At 39.4% G+C, this 22,988-nt stretch overlaps 1 protein-coding gene across 1 annotated transcript in view; it reads right to left on the bottom strand.

The window, feature by feature from the left end:
* The window catches only part of LOC133401234 (CUB and sushi domain-containing protein 3-like), a 260,580-nt gene that overhangs the window by 170,749 nt on the left and 66,843 nt on the right, over positions 1-22,988 (bottom strand). The window contains 11 exon segments of the mRNA XM_061673947.1: positions 1,126-1,264; positions 1,356-1,550; positions 2,143-2,469; positions 3,108-3,290; positions 3,554-3,666; positions 3,864-3,967; positions 7,468-7,589; positions 7,971-8,095; positions 9,119-9,203; positions 10,442-10,519; positions 13,317-13,429. Coding sequence (XP_061529931.1) covers positions 1,126-1,264; positions 1,356-1,550; positions 2,143-2,469; positions 3,108-3,290; positions 3,554-3,666; positions 3,864-3,967; positions 7,468-7,589; positions 7,971-8,095; positions 9,119-9,203; positions 10,442-10,519; positions 13,317-13,429 — 1,584 coding nt within the window.

Below are 22,988 nucleotides of genomic sequence, written 5' to 3'. Positions count from 1 at the left end.
TATGGCACCAGTGACATTAACAAAAACTGGACATCCCTACAAAATTTATGGAAAAGAAGAAGAAAAGTGGTCAGGGTGGCAGCCAAGAGGCCGACAGCAACATTGAAGGAGCTGCTTCCGGCTCCTTCAATGTTTCTGTTTCTGGCGAGTACTGTCTGCTAATAAAAATTGTTTCCCTTTGTCTTGATTATATGTCTGGGCTATGGGGTAGGGTGGCAAGATAGAAGTCTTATCTTACCCACCCCAAAAATAAAAAAGGCAAGGTGAGGTACATCTTGCAAAAACACACTTACTTTCCCAAACACGTGGGAAACTCTGGTCCGATGAAACCAAGGTTCAACTTTTTGGCCATAATTCCAAAAGGTATGTTTGGCTCAAACATGACAATGTTCATGACCAAAAGAACACCATACCTACAGTGAAGCATCATGGTGGGAGCATCATGCTTTGGGGCCGTTTTTCTTCAGCTGGAACAGGGTCTTTCGTCAAGAGGGAAGGAATTATGAACAGTTCCAAATACCAGTCAGTATTAGCATAAAACCTTCAGGCTTCTGTTAAAAAGCAAAAATAAATAAATAAGAAAAAGGGTCAGGAAAAGCCTACTAGAACATCTGAACTTTAGTTGGGATTCATGAGAGGCTCTTTAAATGGTGGGCACTGACTCCTATTCAACATTAGCTAGAATGTGACTCATTAATTCTAAACACAGGCTCGACATCCCCAGTCATAAGAGACTGTTGTTTTTAAGAGGAGGCTTAAGAGTCACCTTTTAAGTTTGTCTCTTAACTGTATTGTTTTATCAGCTTTTTTTTCATTAGCATCAGTGTTTTCCTCTAGAGGGCTTCCACGGTGGGAGCTGTGTATGGTCTGCTGTGGTGTCCTGGGGTTATCTCAGGTGCTATAAAAAATAAAGTTTGATTTGATTTGATAAGTGGGTGTCCACACTTGTGCAACCACATTATCTCAGTTACTTATTTGTACTACTCCTCTGGAAAACACAGACATCAAATGTGGAAAAACCTTTGAAATAATTTATATTGGTCTATTTTTTATACGGCAAGTGTATATTGTGTAGGTTGTGCTCTCCATGGTTCTGTGGGTGTTCTCCTGCATTAACGTACAGACCTGTCAAAGCTGATCTTGATTGAGCGTCCTGACTCAGCTTCTATGACCCACTCACAACTGAGTGAGTCTTTGTAGTAGCCTGGCCATCCTGGGGACAGGATGACCCCAGATGGGCCTGAGTAGTGACCGCCACAGGGAGCTGGTTGGAGGAAAAAATTAAATAACTGAAAGAAAGGAAGCTGTTTTTGTTTGTGCAAACAGAGAAACATTGTTCTATCCTATTTGTGTACCTTCACATTTTGGAATGAGGCCGCTCCACATCACCTTGCCTTCCTCTAAAAGGCATGTAATGGTGTCAGCACCCTGCGTTTTGATGAAGCCCTCTTCACAGACCACTGAAATGGAGCTGCCCAGTTGGAAGCTGTCCCCGAAGCGCCTGGCATTCAGTGGTATGCCAGGGTCAGGGCACTCATTACGCCCGAAAGCTTGTAATGAGGAGAAAGACAGCACGAGGTGGTGACATGGACTCTTGTTTTCATGAGAAATGGCTTCTTTGAGGTGTGTAGAGATAAGGTAAATAGATGTAGCTGTCTATTAAGACAGCAAGGAACCTTAAACAGCTTCTCTGTACACCTAATGTTGACAATAGCCGCTGCTTCTTCTCTCTTTGCCAAGAGACAAAAATGTGTTACAGTCCCAATAATTTAGGAATAAAATATGCGCACATATGAATGCAACATACGTATGTTGCGTTTTGCTAGTTTTCTCAAACTCTGTGCCTGGAAGTGCATTACATAGAAATATGTTTTACTTCTTCAGCCCAACCCCCACCGCACCACCCACAGGGAGAACCTCGACATTCTGAAAAAATACACATGCTGTTGAATGACATAACCTCCTATAATATCGATAAAACATGCACATAACAGAACCAAACGTGTAAACATCCAATTTGCATTTTAACGCTACAGTAATTTTAACATTGGCCCAATAAAAACAAAAAAAGACAGTAAGAGTAGGGGTATTCATGGGTTGATGGCATAGCTGTTTGAACGAACTGCACAAATGACCACTCACTGCTATAGGTGATGTTGAACCCTCGCCCTGACATCGAGTGATCAGCTTGAAACTCGAGCTGCAGGATGTTACTGTTGGACGTCAGGTGGGAGGGAACTTCTGCCCCAGAGAAACGTCCCAAAATGGTGGCTCCTGATTGGTCACCATCTTTGATGGTGAGGAAGTCATAGGGTGGTTCAAGGTCAAAGTCATTAAACGCCAGGTGGATTCTGGAGCCAGGCTCTGAGATTATCAACCATACACAGTTGAGGTTGTTCCCATAGCCTTCTGGGTAGTCAGGAGACAGCACAGTCCCCATGGGAGCCGTGAAGTTGGAAAAACAAGGAACTGAATGAAAGAGACAAGAAATAAAAAAATAATGCATAAAAAAACATCACAGGCGAGGCGATTTGCTTTAACAGCAAAAACATGTCTGTGTCCTTTTTCGCAGACCAAGATCAGAACAGAACATTGTCTGAGCGGCATGACTAGCTGGGGGAGAAAGAACTGGGCACATGGGTCTTAAAGCATAGGAGAAATATGAGGCTTGGGTGGCAAATATGTAGTCTTAAAACATGATGGGCACAGGATTTATGCAGTGTCCCCACGGAAAGCGTACTACAGTAAAAAAAAGAGGACTAGAATTTCGACCACAGTAACTGAATTGGGTTAGGTATAGTGAAACTCACAGTAGAGATTTGGGTTGTCTTTGAGAAGTACAATGCATGTGTCTTACAGTATCTCCAGAGTATTGGTATGATGTTGGCTGGCCTTCTTTTTCTCCCTGCTTAACAAGGCATCCATTTACTGGAGCATCCCTTTGCCCTTTGACATTCTGTGAATTGCTGTTTACACACAAAGTACTGCACTGCCATTTTACTGCATTGTAATTAATCCTCCAATAGCTTAGTGTCATTGTGAACCTTCCAAGCATATAAGCAATTGCTTTATTTGTCCTCATGAAATGAAATGCACGTAGAACTCACATATGCAGATGGGAATATTTGCAGACCACTGATTGTTGTTCTGGCAGGTTATCAACCTCTCCCCAATGAGCTCAAATCCAAACTGGCACTCAAATCGCAGAACATCTCCATTTAAAAAGCCGCTTCCCTCTTGGTAGCCATAGAGTGGTGTACCAGGATCACCACAACTCTCTTTGTCAATTTCTGTGGGTGAGGGTAATGGAGGGGGAGGCAGGAGTGGAAATAGGAGAGATGAAAAATAGAGGATTGAATGAACCCAAGTACAGGAGCTGGAAGTATGTTTAATATCTCCTATTAACAGTATCAGTAAATCCAGGAAAAGGGAGTGGGAGACAGACAGCCAAACAGAGTGATTTACAGAAGTGAGTGACTGCTTTACTGATGGAGACAGCCATTGATCACAGCCATGCATACAGATAGCGGTGTCAGCACTAAACTCTTTGTACCTTTATAGTTGATCTTGAAGCCAATTGAGCCCACACTTTCATCAGATTGCAGTTGAAGCCACATCTGATGGGACATGCTGACAATCAGGTCTGGGACAAAGCTCCCAGTTAGTCTACAGAAACATAAAGGGTATTAACACACACAAAAACAACTGAGACCTACATATTCCACAGTCGTGTGCCGTAAAATGCAGTAGGTATAATCTAATATGTACCAGTAAGTAATCATCACATTTTTAAACAATTTTTTATAGAAACCATAGCACAAATGACTAAATGAATCCACTGAATTTATTTGTGAACTACTTACACTTGTATTATTGTTTTAGAATCCCCTACTTCCCCTCCATCTCCAATCGTAAGTGAATCATACCCAATCTCCAAGTCAAATTCTTCAAAGTTGATCTGAATAACCTGTAGGAAGGACACTTTTACTATTGATTAACCATAGAAATACAGGAAAATAATGTACATAACCTCTTCTCTTCAGACAAACGCTCATCAATATCTTGAGTGATTTTGCAAGTTATCAATGGTGTTATGATGCATTATTCTGCTAAAAGAAGTAGCAGGAGCTGTATTAATAGCTGGAATGGTGTTTCAGAATTTAAAAATTATTATACAGTACAACATTTTCTGCGACATTCATTTCGCCACACGTGCAGAAAAGGAGAAGTATCGGTACGATAGTGTAGCTTGAAGTCATTGCATGCCTGAGCAGTCTGAGGTTATGTGCCTTGCAACGTAACATCAAACTTGCATCTCTCCAATAACCAATTCCAATTTTCAATCTGCAGCAAGATTCAAACCTTTTGACGAAAGCCAGCTATTGTCGCCCCCATATGAGGGAATTGAGGGGAAGATGCAATAACTGGTCAATTTAAAGTGAACAAACATAACTACCAAGGGGGTATTCCTCAACTGCACACCAACGGAACTCATGATACACAATGGGGCATATAACACGCAAACACGCCATGAATTAAGGGAGCACAATCCCTTTTAAATGTAATCATCCAAGCAGTGCACTCTAAATGATTTACGTTTTATTGACTACCAACCATCTAATTTCGTGTATGTGAATACATTTCATAGCTTGTTGTTTCCATATATTGCCTTTAGAACGAGTATATTAAGAAACAGCTTTATTGTGCCTAAGAGAGGCTTGACAACAAAAAGCTAATGATTGTAAAAATATGTTTAATCTCACAATGCTTTGAAACCAAAACCTTCTGCCAGCTTCTTTGCAGCACATGAGTTAAGGCTCTCCTCCTAAAACTTGCATCAACAACAACAGCAATACCCCATAGAAGTCAAACCACATCAAATCTTTGAGTGCTAATAAGCCTTTAACAAATAGTGCATGCCAATGATGCGCGCACGCACGCACACACACTCAAACACACATACACGCGCACACACACACCGCTGCAAACAAATGATGAATATCCTTCAAAGGCAGAGCACAACAGGAGCTGACAGTCACATCTCTTCACATTACTTTTGATCACAAATGAAATACTTGTTGAAGGCACGGAAATTTTGAGTCCAAAATAATTATTTGCCTCTTAGAATTAATAATTTATTTCCCCCCCCCCCCCATCTGTCAAATTTCCTATTAACCAAATGTACATGTGCTCCACTGCAGAAACATTTAAATCTAAAAGCTTTATTATCTCAATACAATTTCATATAAAATCTTCATTATGTTCGTTCAATGTCCCTGGATTCATTTGTGATGAAATTATGTTGTAATAATATAAATGTGACATCCGTTGATCACAGACATATGATGGTGGCCACTTGATCATCCTTATCAGTCCGCTCTCCAGCCATGGGGAAGAAAGATTCTGCACAGTATCCATTCATAACACAATGCAGGCATAAGCATAATTACCATAATAACACTAATGGATCAACTTTCTTCTGCCAAGTCAATAGCTTGTTTTCCTCAGGGAATGCATGGTGGCACACTGCTGCAGTGCTTGCCAGTCCTAGCAACTTATGAATGTGCATTAGCCCTCTCCTGCTAATAAACAATAACAAAGTGAGCTGACACCCCTGTGTGCATGACAAACTGGACAGAATACCAATTGTGAGCCTGATCTGATGTAGCAGAACAGTAATGACCATTAGGAAAACAGCTTTGGCCTCTTCACTTTGGGGACAAGCGGGTCTCATTCAATCATTACTTCTCTCAATTTGTGTTATCCCTGACGACTGAGCAGAATTGCTTAACTGCCAATACCCATGGGCGAAAATGGTACTCCAACTACAACACAATGCAATCTAGCTATGTACATTAATTGACAGTTGTGATGGAAGGCAAAATATAAACATTTTCATGGTACCTTTTTCCACCTTGGAACGCCCTTGAAAAAAGATCCATCCATAAAAATGCTTCCAGAGAAGGAATATTTTCAGAGGAGTGATGGTGATGGTGAGTTTTCACTTAAGAAAAGGTGAGGGGTTCAATTACAAACGAACAAGATCAAATGCTAATTTGTCATTATACTTACAACTAATAAGACACCATTACACTTATATACCCCTCCTTGAGCCGTCAACTTATCGTGGTAGAGGGGTTTGTGTGTCCCAATGATCCTAGGAGCTAAGTTGTCTGGGGCTTTATGCCCCTGGCAGGGTCACCCATGATAAACAGGTCCTAGGTGAGGGACCAGACAAAGCACAGCTCCAAAGACCCCTATGATGAGAAAAATTATTGGATCGCATTTTCCTTTGCCTGGACCCAGGTCACCGGGCCCCCCTCTTGAGCCAGGCCGGGGCTGCACCCATGGGGCCCGGCTGGGCAGAGCCCGAAAGGGTAACGTGGGTCCCCCTTCCCATGGGCCCACCACCTGTGGGAGGGGCCATAAGGGTCGGGTGCATTGTGAGCTGGGCGGTGACTGAAGGCGGTGACCGAAGGCAGGGACCCTGGCGATCCGATCCCTGGCTACAGAAGCTGGCTCTAGGGACGTGGAACGTCACCTCTCTGAGAGGGAAGGAGCCCGAGCTGGTGTGCGAGGTCGAGAAAGTTCCGACAAGATATAGTCGGGCTCACATCCACACACAGCTTGGGCTCTGGTACCAGTCCTCTCGAGAGGGGCTGAACTCTCTTCCACTCTGGAGTTGCCCACGGTGAGAGGCGCCGAGCAGGTGTGGGTACACTTATTGCCCCCCGACTCGGCGCCTGTACATTGGGGTTCAATGTTTTATGGCATCTAATGAAATCACCGCTGGGGACTCCATCGTTCTGCTGGGGGACTTCAATGTTCACGTGGGCAATGACAATGAGACCTGGAGGTGAAGATTGGGAGGAACTGCCCCCCCTATCAGAACCCGTGTGGTGTTCTGTTATTGGACGTCTGTGCTCACCATGGATTTTCCATAACGAACACCATGTTCAAGCATAAGGGTGTCCACACGTGCACTTGGCACCAGGACACCCCAGGTCACATTTCGATGATCGACTTTGTGGTCGTGTCATCGGACTTGCGGCCGCATGTCTTGGACACTCGGTTGAAGAGAGGGGCGGAGCTGTCAACTGATCACCACCTGGTGGTGAGTTGGCTCCGATGGTGGGGGAAGATGCCAGTCCGACGTGGCAGGCACAAACATATTGCCCTCAAGTCCATGGCCAGCTCTCCCCTCCAGTTTGGATCAAACCGTTACTGTTATTTATTTTTTATAATGAAAGGTAATGTCTTAATAATTAATAGTAAGTATCGAAATGAACTATTGCAGTCTCAAGTGTTTTATACATTATGGAGTGCATCCCAGTTTAGATGAAAAGGACTCTTATTTGCCGCTGTATCACTGTGATTTCATTAGATGCCATAAAACAAGCAATGCATGTTAAAAGAAGCCTCCATAGCTTAAAAAAATGGTGAAGGAATATCCTCTCTTGCTCCTACCTTGTTTGGATCACTGGCAGTGATGATCCACACACATTGGGAGTTACTTTCATATTGGATCGGGAAGTTAGGGGATGTGAATGTTCCTGAAGGTCCCAGTAGATTTGACCCACACGTTTTCACTGCAACAGAATAAGATAAGAGATAAAATAAAAATATAAGAACATCAAGACTGAGCCTAAAAATTTTTTATTTCCCTCAAAAAAAAAGATGAAGAAATTATCACGAGGTAAGGTCATAACTCTTGTGTAGTAAAGTGACAGGAAAGTAATTTGGTGTGTGCACAAAGTGGGTCTATTACCTACATAACTATTAATCAAATTCTGGGAGTTGCTCCAAATATTGTGGAACAAAAAACAGACAGGACATTTTAAATGGGCAAGTAACAGAGGTTTTCGTTAATAATTAGCAGGAATTTTCTTTTTTCTATCTGTATAGAGGCTTTATCCAGAGGGAGTGCCTCAATCAAAGTCTTGTATTTGTTCTTGAGATGCCTCTCTCACCCTTGCAGACGGGCCTGTGGTCGCTCCAAGCTGCAAAGACTTCAGCTACACGCTGGCAGGTAATCGTTTTGGAACCCTGCAGCACATGGTCTTCATCGCAGATAAATTGAACAGTTGCTCCGATGCTGAGAAGAAAAACATCATTAATGCCTGAAAAAGCAATCAATTCCTCAAAAAGTGACTCCCGATGAAATGTCAATCTCATTATTTATTTCATGCCAATGGTTACAAGTGAACATCAATCATTATATCTTTGTAGATAAATAAATAATGTACCTGTAATTGATCTAATGCCATTGCATGATTCTTTTCTGATTAATTGAAAAATATCTCCTCTTATCATCTTTTTTGTGTTTGTGCATAAAAGCACCATGACTAGCAATATCATATATAATAAACAATATAGTTCAAACAGAGTAGGGAAAGAGAGAAGCACACTGTGACCTTGACCACAGAGGGTATGAACCTCAATGGCTCCATCGTTTTTTAACTAGTCTATAACGCTCCATAAGATAATATAATCTTTTATAAGTCCCACAGTTTGGGGGAATTCTAATGTTACAGAATCAAAGAGAAAAGTATGAACACAGCATTGTCAAGATGATAAAATAAGTTGTTGGGGGAGGGTGTTAACTTGATGGAGTGGAGCTAAAACGTTTCCCAGAAAATACAGGTTCTTCATCCGTATCTACAGTATGTTTGGAAATTAATGGAAATTACACAGTTCAGAAAAAAATATCTATGTGGGGATTAAATGACCCTCATAAAAACATTGTTTTTTTCTGTTCCTTTTTTTTCAGACCACCTCAGTGTAGTTTCAAATATTGACTTAACAGAATTAAAACATTAACTCAGTTGAGCTCACCTCATCTTGTTAATTGGTCCTAACTGCATTTGTCAGTGTGGTTTCTTGACAAAATAATTCCCATGCCTAGATGGTAATATCCTTTATAAACCTTTACAAAAAAAATACTATTTGTGTAGCTTCCTTAAGAGTCTAAGTCTTAGTGGCACTGAACCTTGCTCTGAATTTGAAAAGATACATGATGATGCAAACCTTTTATGTGATCACTAACTGAGACATGAAAGAATCATTTGTCACAGTCTGAATGAACTTCTTAACATGAACTGCAGGGAAACCACGTTACCTGAAGTCTGAGCCAATCTGTTTGCCATTTTCTGGCTCTCCTGGGTCAGGACAGTAATTGGACAACTGCTTGACTCCTTCATTCACTGAACAACAGAGAAAAGGGAGAGGCTTAAATTGACAAACGTTGGACTTCTACATACATCCACTACAGGTACAAGTAGAATGGTAACATCAGTGTAACTTTTCTGTGTGTACGGCGAAAGAATCTGGCTTCAGAAAAATTGGCCCCATCTTCCAGAGTCACATTTGCAAAGGTCAGCTATTTGGCAGCGAGGTTGTGAATGCACACTTCACGTTAGAGCACCAAGGGTAAATACAACTCTTCTGCCTTTAGTATGTAAAGTACAATGACAGGATATGTGGCTAAACTAACTAAGAAGAAATAACCTTCAATAGACAAATTAGAAACTGATGCTTTACTTTTGTAATTGTCAAAAAAAAAAAAAAAAATATGTTTCGGCATTACCAGATAACTAGCAACCCTTTACTGCTCAGTGACTGTTTTTTTGTCAATGTCTTTATGCCTCCAAAGTGTTCTCTGTCAATTGACTACCTGTTGTCGTACTCGAGCGGCTCCAACTACCGGAGACAAATTCCTTGTGTGTTTTTGGACATACTTGGCAAATAAAGATGATTATGATTCTGATGTGGCCAAAGTATTCAAACTACACTACTGCAAACTACAACCACAATACAAATATCGTTGTTAAATTAATAACCTAGCTTGATTCCGTGAATTGTAGCATTGATATTGCTCTTGTATTGTGTGTAATTAGACAGTTGTTGTGTATGTTTGTATGTGGCCCAATACATACCCATGCATACAAAACAAGGCCATACTGTTTCTCAACATGAGATGCTTTAAGGTTAGGTCATTAATGAAGTTTTCAGCAAGTTAAATATTGAAAATAATTATCTTTTGAGTTGTATACAATCCATATTCCATCCCTGTATTGTTTCCATGTATGCTTACGTTGAAAATATTTCAATTGTCTTCCATATTCAGGTCTATGTGCGATATAGACATAGAATAAGAATATAACCAACTTTCATCAAGGTTGCTTGCTCACTGTAATATTAAAGGTTATAGGTCAGTTAACCTAAAGTTAACTAATGGAACGCTGAGTGGTAGCGAGGTAACTGAGTCACCACAAAAAATAGAGACTGCACTTCTGAAATATCTAGTACTGTAGCTTACCTCCATTACCAAATGATACAGCTAAACATGAAAGAAAGAAACACCTCGAACACACACAAGACCCTACATGAATGAAAATTCCAACCAATGAAAACAGTTGAATAAGAAAAATAAAGGACTTACTCAAAGACAGTTTGTTAGTGTTGTCCTTCCCCGGTAATAATTTTACCCCTCTGGATTTATGCTCTCCAGAGCTTTTCACTAGTTGAAAGTAACACAAAAAAATATTAGATAAAAGAAGTTACATTATTAGACGTGAGAAGATACAGTACTAGGATGTCCTTGCCTGGACATTATGCAGGGCCATGAAGAAGCCTATGAATACCACAACCCAATTGCAACTGGTAGGCATCATTTGCAAGAAGATAAAACCACTTATACATTCACATATGTTGCAATAACTATACTGTACCGCAAAACCTTTTCAAATTTACACTCCAATTTTTAATCCAAAAACAAGTGAATAATCTTGTGATCTAAGCAGGTGAATTGATTATAATGTACAAACCCCAATTCCAATGAAGTTGGGACATTGTGTAAAACGCAAATAAAAACAGAATACAATAATTTGCAAATTATTTTCAACCTATAGTCAATTGAATACGCTACAAAGAAAATATATTTAATGTTCAAACTGATAAATTGTATTGTTTTTGTGCAAATATTCTCTCATTTTAACTTTGATGCCTGCAACACATTCCAAAAAAAGATGCTCAAAAAACACCTGTTTGGACGGGTGAACAGATGAAATAGAAACAGGTGAGTGTTAAGTTTGGGTATAAAGGGAACATTCCCAAAAGGCTCAGTTGTTCCCGAGCAAGGATGGTGTGAGGTTCAACACTTTGTGAACAACTGTGTGAGCAAATAGTCCAACAATTTATGAACAACATTTCTCAACGTAACATTGCAAGGAATTTAGGGATTTTATCATTTATGGTTCTTAATATCATCAAAAGATGCAGAGAATCTGGAGAAATCGCTACACGGCAAGGCTGAAAACCAACATTGAATGCCCGTGACCTTACGTCCCTCAGTCGGCACTGCATTAAAAAACAGCATCTTTGTGTAAGGATACTGCCATGTGGGCTTAGGAAAATTTAAGAAAACCATTGTCAGTTAACACAGTTTGTCGCTACATCTACAAATGCAAGTTAAAACTGTACCATGCAAACTGAAAGCCAAATATCAATTTCACCCAGAAACGCCGCCAGCTCTTTTGAGATGGACTGACGCAAAGTGGAAATGTTTGCTGTGGTCTGACGAGTCCACATTCAAATTGTTTTTGGAAATCATGGACGTCGTGTCCTCCGGGCCAAAGAGGGAAAGGACCATCTGGATTGTTAATCAGCGCAAAATTCAAAAGCCAGCATCTATGATGGTATGGGGGTCTTTTCGTGACCACGGCATTTGTAACTTGCACATCTGTGAAGGCACCATTAATGCTGAAAGGTACATAACAGGTTTTGGAGAAACATATAGCGGCTGAAATAAGACTTTAACATGTCACCATTTTTCACACTAAATATATTTCCAAAGGTGCTTTTGACCTGGAAAATTTCAACAGATAGTTGGGACCAACCCAATTAATCCATACATACAAAGAAAGTAGAACGTATAAGATAAGAATTTAGGTTGTGTGTAATAATGTGAAATGGCACGGGCAAAAAAGTATTGAACACATCAAGAAAGGGAGGTGCAAAAAGGCATGGAAAGCCAAGGCAACACTGAAAATAAGGCAATGAGACCCTTTTATAGGCCATCAATTAGGACTGCACCAGCTGATATTCATTTGCACTGGCATGTTCAATATTTACTTCAGTCGCTGTATGCCACCATCCAAGCAGCGTCTTTTTCAGGGACGTACCTGCTCATTTCAGCAAGACAATGTGAAGCCACATTCTGCATGTGATACAGCAGCGGGCTTCGTAGTAAAAGAGACCTGTCTTCCATTGAAAATGTGTGGTGCTTTATGAAATGTAAAGTACAACAACGGAGACCCAGAGCAACTCAAGTTGTACATCAAGCAAGAATGAGAAAGAACTCCACCTACAAAGCTTCAACAATTACTGTCCTTAGTTCCTAAACGCTTACCAAGTGTTGTTAAAAGTAAAGGTGACGTAACACAATGGTAAAGATGTCCCTGTCCCGGCTTTTTTGGAACGTGTTGCAGATTCAAATTCAAAATGGGTGAATATTTTTATTTTAAGTTTATCAGTTTGAACCTGAACTACGTTGTCTTTGTAGTGTATTCAATTGAATGTCAGTTGAAAAGGATTTGCAAATCATTGTATTCTGTTTTTAATTTATCTTTTACACAAGGTCCCAACTTCATTGGAATTGGCGTTTTTATATTGGACGGACAAATTACATATAAAATCAAAGCAGTGCCCCAGGACTACATTGCAATAATTAATTAAGCACAGTAGGGGCATGATTGCACACAAAAAAAACAGGTGATGCAATCTTCTGTCATCATGTTGAAGCATACACACAATAACCTTCAGCAATGAATGAAGTGTGAAGCAAAATAAGGCTCCCTGAATCTAAAAACAGAGTGCCTTCCTGCATGTACTACATTTTACAAATTAAACTGTTAATACAAGATTTAAGAAAATAATAAATGGGATTATGTCTCTGTGACTGTGTTATTGATGAGCTTCATTCGACAGATGCCATATTTGCATTGCATTTTAGAGAAGCTTCAGGGTTAAATCATTTTGCTTAAGTTCTATTGAAACGTACTGTATATGCAGTGCTTGAACATTTCTCAGACTCAACAATAGTTCATGACCTTTACAGAGTACTGAAAGAAAGTATTTTGTGTTTATCTCCTAAATATTAGATTACAAAGGCTGCTTTAGTAGTAAAACTGCTAAGTATGTAGTTAAGAAAGATCAAAAAAAAATTTTTGTAATTACATTGTTTTTTTACACTATTTTCAACAGTTGTCTCCAAGTCGAGCTTCCAATAGTATGCGAATCGAATAAAAGTATCTTACCTTGATACTGAGCCCTGAAGCCTTTGTGGCGATGATTGCTCTCTGTCACAAAATGCAGCCGCAGCCAGTTTTTGTTGCTGATGATGGGTGCGGGGATATTCATCCCAGTCAGCCTAAATATGAGGAACACAGCGTAAAAATGTTGAAATTTAATTTTCTGGAACCCTACAGTCAGGTTAATGACATTATTGTGATACTTTTAAAAAATGTGCACACACAAACACACACACAGAGACATCAAGGCTTTATAGTGTGCCTGCTACCCAGGTGTCCATGTTGTTCCCAACCTGACCAAATGTTCTTGCAGCAAATACACTCCGTTCTGTTTCATAGTGGATTGTGTGGTATTTTTTTATAGACATTCAAAAAGTGGTTGATGGAATGATGAAAAAAAACTAATCTAATTTCATTCTGTTTGAACTGAATTGCAATGTGTAGTCGCAGTAACAGGCTGTGACGTCAAACCAAGTTTCATACAATTCTGATACCGATCCAGAAATAAATTTGGGAAAAAATTCTGGATCTGGATTAAACTTTACCTGCTTTAAGTTATAAAGATATCTCCATTGTAGCCATCAATTGAATAAGTCCATACACAAAAAGCCTAGCAGAAGTCATCACTTTATTTCTGTACTCAGAGGCAGTAATTCAGTCCTTAATGGCTTGTCTTACGACTGGAGGGTCGTAAACAATTTTAACATCAATGCTCATTCTTGTCTTCTGCATGTATCGCCAAAGAATCTGGCTTGATCAATTCTGTTTATCTGGCCTGTGTGTACTTCACCATAGTCATGTCCAATATCTATGTGAACAAATGAAATTTCCCTCTGATAAACCATTTTATTTTATTTAATTGATTATTTTTGTTTGCTTATGATTGGTAATATGCTTCATATCAGTTAATTAGGTCTTATCTTAAAGTTTATTTTTCTCAATGTTTGTTCCACGCCCCTGGAAATAGACCAACATGCAAACATGTTTTGTTAATTAATAAGGGAATAGTGAGTTGTAAACTTTTTTTTTTTTTTTTTGCATTTTTAAAAATGCATAATACCTGCAGAAGAAACAAAAATGTGTTCCCAGTGATGTTTACCCACATCAGTGGTTAGAAAAAAAACATGGTGACACAATGAAATGGCAGTTAATTGGTTAGTTAGTTTAAATATCCAAATTGTCACACACAAACAGTCCAGCAGAATGGTTTGACGTAATCCTCCTGATACATTCTAAGCTCCATTTCATCAAACCACAACAGATGATGTCCTCATCGTGTGCTGTGTTGATGTATTTAACGATTTCCATGGCAATTAGAGGGCTGATTGCAGTCATGGGTATTTTCATGCATGCTCTAATTTCTTTGCAGCAACCATATTTGAACCTTACATTTGAAGAAAATAGTAAATCAAATGAACAACGGAGGAACATTAGGTACTTGCTCAAACCTGAGCAGCAAACACGGGTTCTCCTTAACTACCCCAAATTGCTAAATCTCATTCAGACAAAGTGCACCAAGAAAGATGATTTTTTTTTCTGATAATTTTTATTCCCCAAAGTATTGGCACAGTGAGGACAATTGGTATATTTTTGCTGTAGATTGAAAACATTTGGTTTTGACATCAAAACATAAACACAAGACAGGAGATCAACATTTAAACTTCTATTTCCAGATCTTTACATCTTGAACTGATAAACTACTTCAAATATATTACTATTAGTTAGAGCCCACCATTTTTTCATTTGACTGATATGTTGCCCAGCTGTGTCCTATTACACTGAATATTCATACAACAAATAGTGCTGAATGTCAACACTCAGTTCCAGATTTGGGCTTTCCTAGCAGATTACATTTATGTGAATCTGAGTAAAAATATGAGCAATTGTGAAGTTGAGAGATGTTAAATCAATCAGAGCCATTGCAGAAACATTGGGCAAAGCCAATACAACCATTTGGAATGTCCTGAAGAAGAACAAAACCACTGACAGACTTAGATGAGCTAGATCAAAGACCTTAAAACAACTGTTAGTGACATCAGCAACAATCTCCAGAGGGCAGAAGCGAATGTATCACAATCAATTTCTCTCAGAAGAAAGTACAAAGGCTACACAAGAAGATGCAAACGACTCATGAGCAGAAAATACAGGAAGGCCTAGGTGGAATTTGCTGAAACGTACAGAGGCATGCCTAAAATATTTGTCTGGAATGATGAGTCAAAGATTAAACTTCACCAGTGTAATTAAAAGAAGGAAATATGGAGAAGGAAAGGATCTACTTATAATCCAAAACACATTGAGATAGGATTAGTTAGATAGGGAAGTCAGGGCTTGGGCATGCATAGTAATATTTACTGATGAAGTATCACATGAGGCCAGCAGCGAAATAAACCAAGGACTCTACAGAAACCTGAATGGCTGGTGAACATATCAGGATGTACCTGCTCTTGCTGAAAGTCAGACAGAATAGGCTCCAGCTCACCTGTTAGCTGTGACTCTAGCGAGAAGACGCAGTATACACAGAAGAATGGACTATACAGAACCAATTTGTCTGGCAATTTAAAGGAAAGTTTTACCGAATTAATTTGGAGATCCTTTATCATGCAGTAAGATACCAAAACATACTTCTAAAAAAAACAAATGAGTTCATCAGGGAAAAAAAGTCAAAGGTCTTGAAATCTCCAAGTCAATCTCCCGCCAAAACCCCATAAAACATACATTTGACCTTCTAAATACAAGAATGGAGGGATTAAACCCACAAATAAAACAACAACATTGCCTGTGGTGAATTCCTGGAAAAGCATCACAAAACATCTACTGTATACAAGTTTGGTGATGATCATTTTGTTTAAGTCCATTTGCGCCGATACTTGTAGTCAGCTAATATGTTATGTTTTGTTACAAATAATGCTATCTAAGTTGTCGATCAGATCAGGATGTAAATAACAGGCAATCTTTATCAGTGTATGCCTCTGTGTCCTATCTTCCTGGTTTTAACTGTGTTGTAGATAAATCATTTTATTTAGCATGCAGGCAGCAGCATCACGAATGCTCTAGTAGAGATTTAAAACTGCCAGGGGCCTTCTCATATTTCTGGATAACCAGCTCTGAATTTTTGTCTGTCAACACACACACACATGCACGTACGTACGCACGCACACACTCACACACACACACACACACACACACACAGCCGCAGCCGTTCTGGTTGTTTAATAGCGGCTTGGGACTGCTGGAGCATGGTGCAGGGTTCTGAAAACAATGTGATAACTTCTTGTTTCATTTATGTTTATGCACACACACGGTAATTTCATTGTTATTGTGTGCGCAGTTATCTCAAAGGTTTGCTTATCTATATAATTTATTTGCCATTTACTGCAGAGTGACCTCGGGACCAGACATTCCAAAAAAAAAAAAAAGGAACTGGGCTGCTCATAATTTCAGGTTGGTGACCAAATGGCGGACTAATCATTCATCTGTCTCTTTCATTAAACTACATTTTAGCCATAATAAATGGGTTTTCCATGTACATTAAATACAGATCACTTCTACTTCAAAACAATGTGAACATTATCATGGATGAAATACCCATTGATCAGTGTTGATTAATGACAATCCAAGCTGAGCTAAGACTTTGTCCTATTGGAATGTGTATAATGTGTGAATGTGTGGAACCATTGTTTGTACTTATGAAATGCACAGTAGACATCGGAATTTGAGCAGGTACTTCCTAAAATTCCAGGGGCACCAAACTGATGATTTCTCTACAAGCACTAAAAAGTATCTGAGCTGTGTAGGCCAAATGAATGAATGACTTATTAGTCACTTTGTGTGCTTTTCACAGCAGAGGCATCTATGCAATGGTTTTTACACTCAAACGAGCTACTTCAAATGCTGTCTGTTAAGTGTGGGATTTTGTTGAAATTAATTTTAGAGTTCAAAATGTCCAGTGTTTTATCTGCATACTTCAGTTCCCAGTTTATCAGTGCAGGGTGTACCTTGGTGCTCCCTTTATGTCTGCTGGGACAGACTCAAGAAAATGTTTCTTACCCTACCTTATTATAAAAATGCAATTATGATACCAAATGGTCAGAATGAAGAATAGCTGCATTCAAATGAATGAATGAATGAATTATATTAAATAAATTACCTACTTGTGCAAAATGTCTTTTTTTTTTTGTTGTTGTATAAAAGCAAAAAGTAAAAATAAAGTTTTGTGCTTTCCAAAGTTGTAATTATCCTCAAGAGAGCATGGAATGCATGTCACACATATAAGTCAAATCAAGTTTAATATACTGTTATCAAAAGGGACAATAGAGAACACTGGGAACCGGATCTACGTGAAGAAAATGCTTTATAATCCATACAGACATTACACAAATTGCAAAACCCTCCTCTTAAATATAGACATAATGAACAGGTATACAGCATAAGATGGATTTTTTTTTTTTTTTTCCAAAAATCATTGATCTGGTTAATGGTAGCCAAAAAAAAAGGCTCCTTCACTAAACATTCATGCATGGGTGGCACTATATCACTGTAGCTGTCATGAAAAGAAAAAAATTACTTGGGAAATAGTGGGCTCAGTTTCCTTAAAAACATGAGAATAAGTGAGTGTATTTCCTTCAGTGCATATTGAGTGACAAAAGAGGTAAAAAGTTTCATTTGGCAAAAATTGTTTCTCAGAAAATGTGCTGCCATTCCATCAGCGCCTACTGTAGTCTGGCTGTTGATTTTTATTCCTTTACAGACACACAATAAGGCTTTGTAGGGATAACCTCTTGGCATGTTTTTTGTTTGTTTGTTTGTTTTTTGTGCGACGGCACAGTGGACGACTGGTTAGAGCGTCTGTCTCACAGTTCTGAGGACTGGGGTTCAATACAGCACGCCCGTGACCCTTGTGAGGATAAGTGGCTCAGAAAATGGATGGATGGATGTTTTTTGTGCTTGGTTTTGTCCAAGTTTCATGATACTTTATATCATCTTATTGGCATGTCTCATTAACAATTACTAGATTCTAACATGGCTTTGTGAATCACAAAGGTATCTGAGTGAAAAACTGATTTGAACAAAAGAGGGCTGGAAGAGACCATGGTGATCTCATTGGATTACAAATGTACTGAGTCCCAGTGGCTACGCTGCCACCCCAGCAGACACATTTGTAACTAAAAATTAAAAAAAATAAAAATAAAAATACATCAGGTGAGTCGCTTAAATAAAATACTACTACTACAACTACTAACAATAATAATAATAATAATAATAACAATAATAAATTTGAGGTATAGTTTGTCTTTAAAATAACTTGGTCCCATTATTATTTTTACTGTGCACTATTTGAGTTGTTGCACTTGTCAATTGAGTAAACTATAGCTTTTAGAAACATTTAGATTAGTTTTTGACCTTATGTTATGGTAAGGTTTTGCCTAGGAAATCCAAACCAAAGGAACCAAACTTTTATAATCATCAGCAGGGCACACCTTACAACCAAACGGACTTCAAACAGTATATATTTTTTTTATTTTTATGTTTGATTACGTCACTGATGGTGTAGTGGTACACTCGCCTGACTTTGGTGCAGGCAGCGTGGGTTTAGTTCCCACTCAGTGACGGTGTGAATGTGAGTGCAAATGGTTGTCCGTGTCTATATGTGCCCTGTGACTGACTGGCGACCAGTTCAGGGTGTAGTCCGCCTTTCGCCCGAAGTCAGCTGGGATAGGCTCCAGCGCCCCGCATCCCTAACCAGGATAAGCGGCGTTGAAAATGGATGGATGGATGTTTGATTGCCATGTTATCATGATAATCAGTAACATTTGCAAAGCAATGAAATTAGGTGCAAGAGACAATGAAAACAGAAAAATAGTCATATATTGTGTAAAAGGAAAAATTATTTTACAGTATCTTTTGTCAGCAAAGATGGGTTTTTTTTGTCTACAATTACAGTACCCAATAGCTGACATGTAATCTACAGCTTGTTGTTTTTGCCCTTTGTGAGGAGGGCTGTGCAATCATTTTAAAGGTCAGAAGAAGTCTTCATTGGTCCAGACACACCTCAGAGTCAGAAGAAACTTATGTTCTTGACTACTTTCACCTCGATTGAAACATGGCCTCACACCAACCTTGTGAAGATCATGAAATCAATAAACTCATTTGGGAAAATCTGATGGAAATCAGATGTGAAAAAGTGGAAAAGATAACAGAATAAAATCTGACACTGTAAAATGATAAGGGTATCATTAATGTATCCTCAACAGAAGAAAATTGTTCCTGGAATAGGTGGAAGCGGTCAGATGTTTCAACATTTTGGCAGCATTTTAGGAGGTTTCTGAATATCTACATAACTGCAGTAATTGTTTTTGAAATGATAGGTTTATAGAGTGGACCTCCCCCCCTTTATTTGCGGGGTATAGGGACTAACCCGACCATGAATAGCGAAAATCTACAGTTATTTTGGCGATAATTGAAGGTGGTTGTTAGTTAAAGCTGGCGATTAATCGAAATTTAATTATGATTGCGAGTTTGGCTCACGATCATAAAAACGTTATAATTGAAGGAAACCAATTAAGGTGTCGCATTGCGGGTTGTGTTTGCAAGTTCCTGCATGTAAACGCACCCTGAATGCACCCTGTGTTGCTTGTAGGTTAATTGTACTTTTATTTTTCTCTGTTTAAAATGTTTATAAGCTGTTTTTTTTCTTTGTTTTTCAATGATTTTAATCATGAAAAGCACATTGAGTTACCTTGTGTATGAAATGTGTGCTATAAATAAATTTGCTTTGCTTTGCAGCAAGTGTGATGCATGTGCTTCTGCCCTCCCTGCGCATGCTTTAAGCGATTTATTGACACCCCAGTTTACTGTAAAAGTAAATGCACAACAAAAAGAATTACACACATTGTATATTTAAATACAAGACATCGTTTCAGACATCGCCAGCTTATGCTAACAGTCTATAGAAAACCCCATTGACGTACTAGCTAACATTAGCATTAGCTCACAGGAGGGATTTACCTTCAAATAATGAATAATCACACACAAACGCCACACTAACACATACAGACAGATAATGTAGCAATACTCAGAGGCATATATTCTTCCCAGTCTGTGAAAAACAAGTTCTATAAAGTTTTATTTAGACTTGCTTCATTTACTCTTTTTTTTATCTTTCTGTCAATATTCACATCCATGCATGCATTGCACCACACTGCGCCTAAGAGGCCAAGGCGCGCACAGCAGGAACAGCAGATAGTCATGGCTATACCCTGAAGAATCAGAGTAAAATTGTCCTGTTTTAGGTCAATTAGGGTTACAACGTTGTTTCTATTTGCTAAATGCTAGATTGATGACAGGATTTTTTAGACATATATATTTCTGATAGACAATATACAGTCACCCCAGGCATGCCAACACTGCACACAAATTGCAACCAAACGAGAAAAAAATGACTTGTAAACTTGACACGTCACAGAGAAGAGTTTTGTAAACAAGAGTGACAATGAATTAAAAAATTGGAAAGTATGTCAAATCAGGCTTTAATACGGTCAAGAATTGAGACATTCTTTCACCTTGCAGACATTGTGGGAATGCCCCTGAGAGCCCTGAAAATCCGGCCTTCCTACTATCACGGCTCCTTTCCAGCGATGGAGATATGGCTTTCACGGGCTCGGAGCCGGCATGATGACCATAAACCGCATCGCCAGGACAATTTTTTCCTCCTTTGAAATTCAACAGGCAACACGCATGTTTGGCCGCCGAATGGTGCTCCATGAGCGCCAAAGGCCGCGTGACGCGCTTCGGTCCCCCTGGATGACATTTTCCCTCATCCGCCTCGCGGGGAAGGAGCCTGTGCGGCTACCAGCACTAACACTGTTGTGCAGGACCTCCAGCTGCTTCTCTTCCCACTGGCAAGGGGCTGCGGGGCGGCAGATCTGATTCGTTTCGCTGCTGGCTTGCAACACAACGTGTGTGGGTGCCAGACGGAAAGACACGTCGCCGAAATAAAACAAGACATATTGGACTTCAGGGAAGATGTATTTTTCAAGTTGAGGGCATAGTTTCATGGTCAAATGCACGCTATACTGGTAGAACTGGGTGAAGTTATTTATGAACAATGTTTTTTGTGACATTATGTAACACTCAAATAATTGTCGTAAAATGGGAATTGGAATTTGTCTTACAATTAAGTTCTCTTTTTAGTACAGACAGTACTTAGTACAGTATAAGTCTCTCTTGAAATCAGTTTTGTTGCACATTAAGTTTGTTTGCCTGAAAAAGTGCGTAAAGCTTTAGTAGGTAAGCTGGCCAACTTTGAGGTTTTCAGGCTGTTGATTATCATTACGTACGTGTGCTAAGATACTGGAAGGTCTGTTTGGCCGACGGCCAGTCAGAGAGACATAAAAATTGGAAGTAAGGACAATTCATTTTATGGGCAGGGGGCAATTGCTCAGTGTGATTACTTGCCTGTCTTCCTAAAAATCGGTCGCATTTTAATGTCCAGCTCAATGGTTTTCACTGACTTGGATTTTAAAATAGAGCTATGTTTGGGCAATCAGCACCAGTCAATAAAAACAGGCTAGCTTCAAAGCCTTCAAGAGAAACAGTGTCCACCAACTCACTCACATGCATAATAAATAGCATAATAAATGTACAACCCCAATTCCAATGAAGATGGGATGTGTTAAACATAAATAAAAACAGAATATAATGATTTGCAAATCATGTTCAACCTATATTTAATTGAATACACTACAAAGACAAGATATTTAATGTTCAAACTGATAAACGTTATTGATTTTAGCAAATAATCATTAACTTAGACTTTTATGGCTGCAACATGTTCCAAAAAGCTTGGACAGGGTCATGTTTACCACTGTGTTACATCACCTTTTCTTTTACCAACATTCAATAAACGTTTGGGAACTGACGACACTAATTGTTGAAGCTTTGTAGGTGGAATTCTTTCCCATTCTTGCTTGATGTACAGCTTCAGCTGGTCAACAGTCCGGGGTCTCCGTTGTCGTATTTTATGCTTCATAATGCGCCCATTTTCAATGGGAGACAGGTCTGGACTGCAGGCAGGCCAGTCTAGTACCTGCACTCTTTTACTACGAAGCCGAAACACATGCAGAATGTGGTTTGGCATTGTCTTGCTGAAATAAGCAGGGGCGTCCATGAAAAAGACGTTGCTTGGATGGCAGAATATGTTTCTCCAAAACCTGTATGTACCTGTCAGCATTAATGATGCCTTCACAGATGTGTAAGTTACCCATGCCATTGACACTAACACTGCCCCATACCATCAGAGATGCTGGCTTTTGAACTTTGCGTCCATAACAGTCCAGATGGTTCTTTTCCTCTTTGGCCCGGCGGAGACAACGTCCACAATTTCCCAAAACAATTTGAAATGTGGACTCGTCGGACCACAGAGCCCTTTTCCACTTTGCATCAGTCCATCTTAGATGAGCTCGGGCCCAGAGAAGTCGGCGGCTTTTCTGGGTGTTATTGATAAATGGCTTTTGCTTTGCATAGTAGAGTTTTAAGTTACACTTACTGATGTAGTGCCGAACTGTATATACTGACATTGGTTTTCTGAAGTGTTCCTGAGCCCATGTGGTGATATCCTTTACACATTGATGTCGATTTTTGATGCAGTGTCACGGGCACTCAATTTTGGTTTTTGGCCTT

The sequence above is a fragment of the Phycodurus eques genome, chromosome 4 (assembly GCF_024500275.1).
Source record: "Phycodurus eques isolate BA_2022a chromosome 4, UOR_Pequ_1.1, whole genome shotgun sequence".
Taxonomy (NCBI): domain Eukaryota; kingdom Metazoa; phylum Chordata; class Actinopteri; order Syngnathiformes; family Syngnathidae; genus Phycodurus; species Phycodurus eques.
Note: the sequence above shows the minus strand (reverse complement) of the source record. Positions and strands in the feature narration are given on the sequence as shown.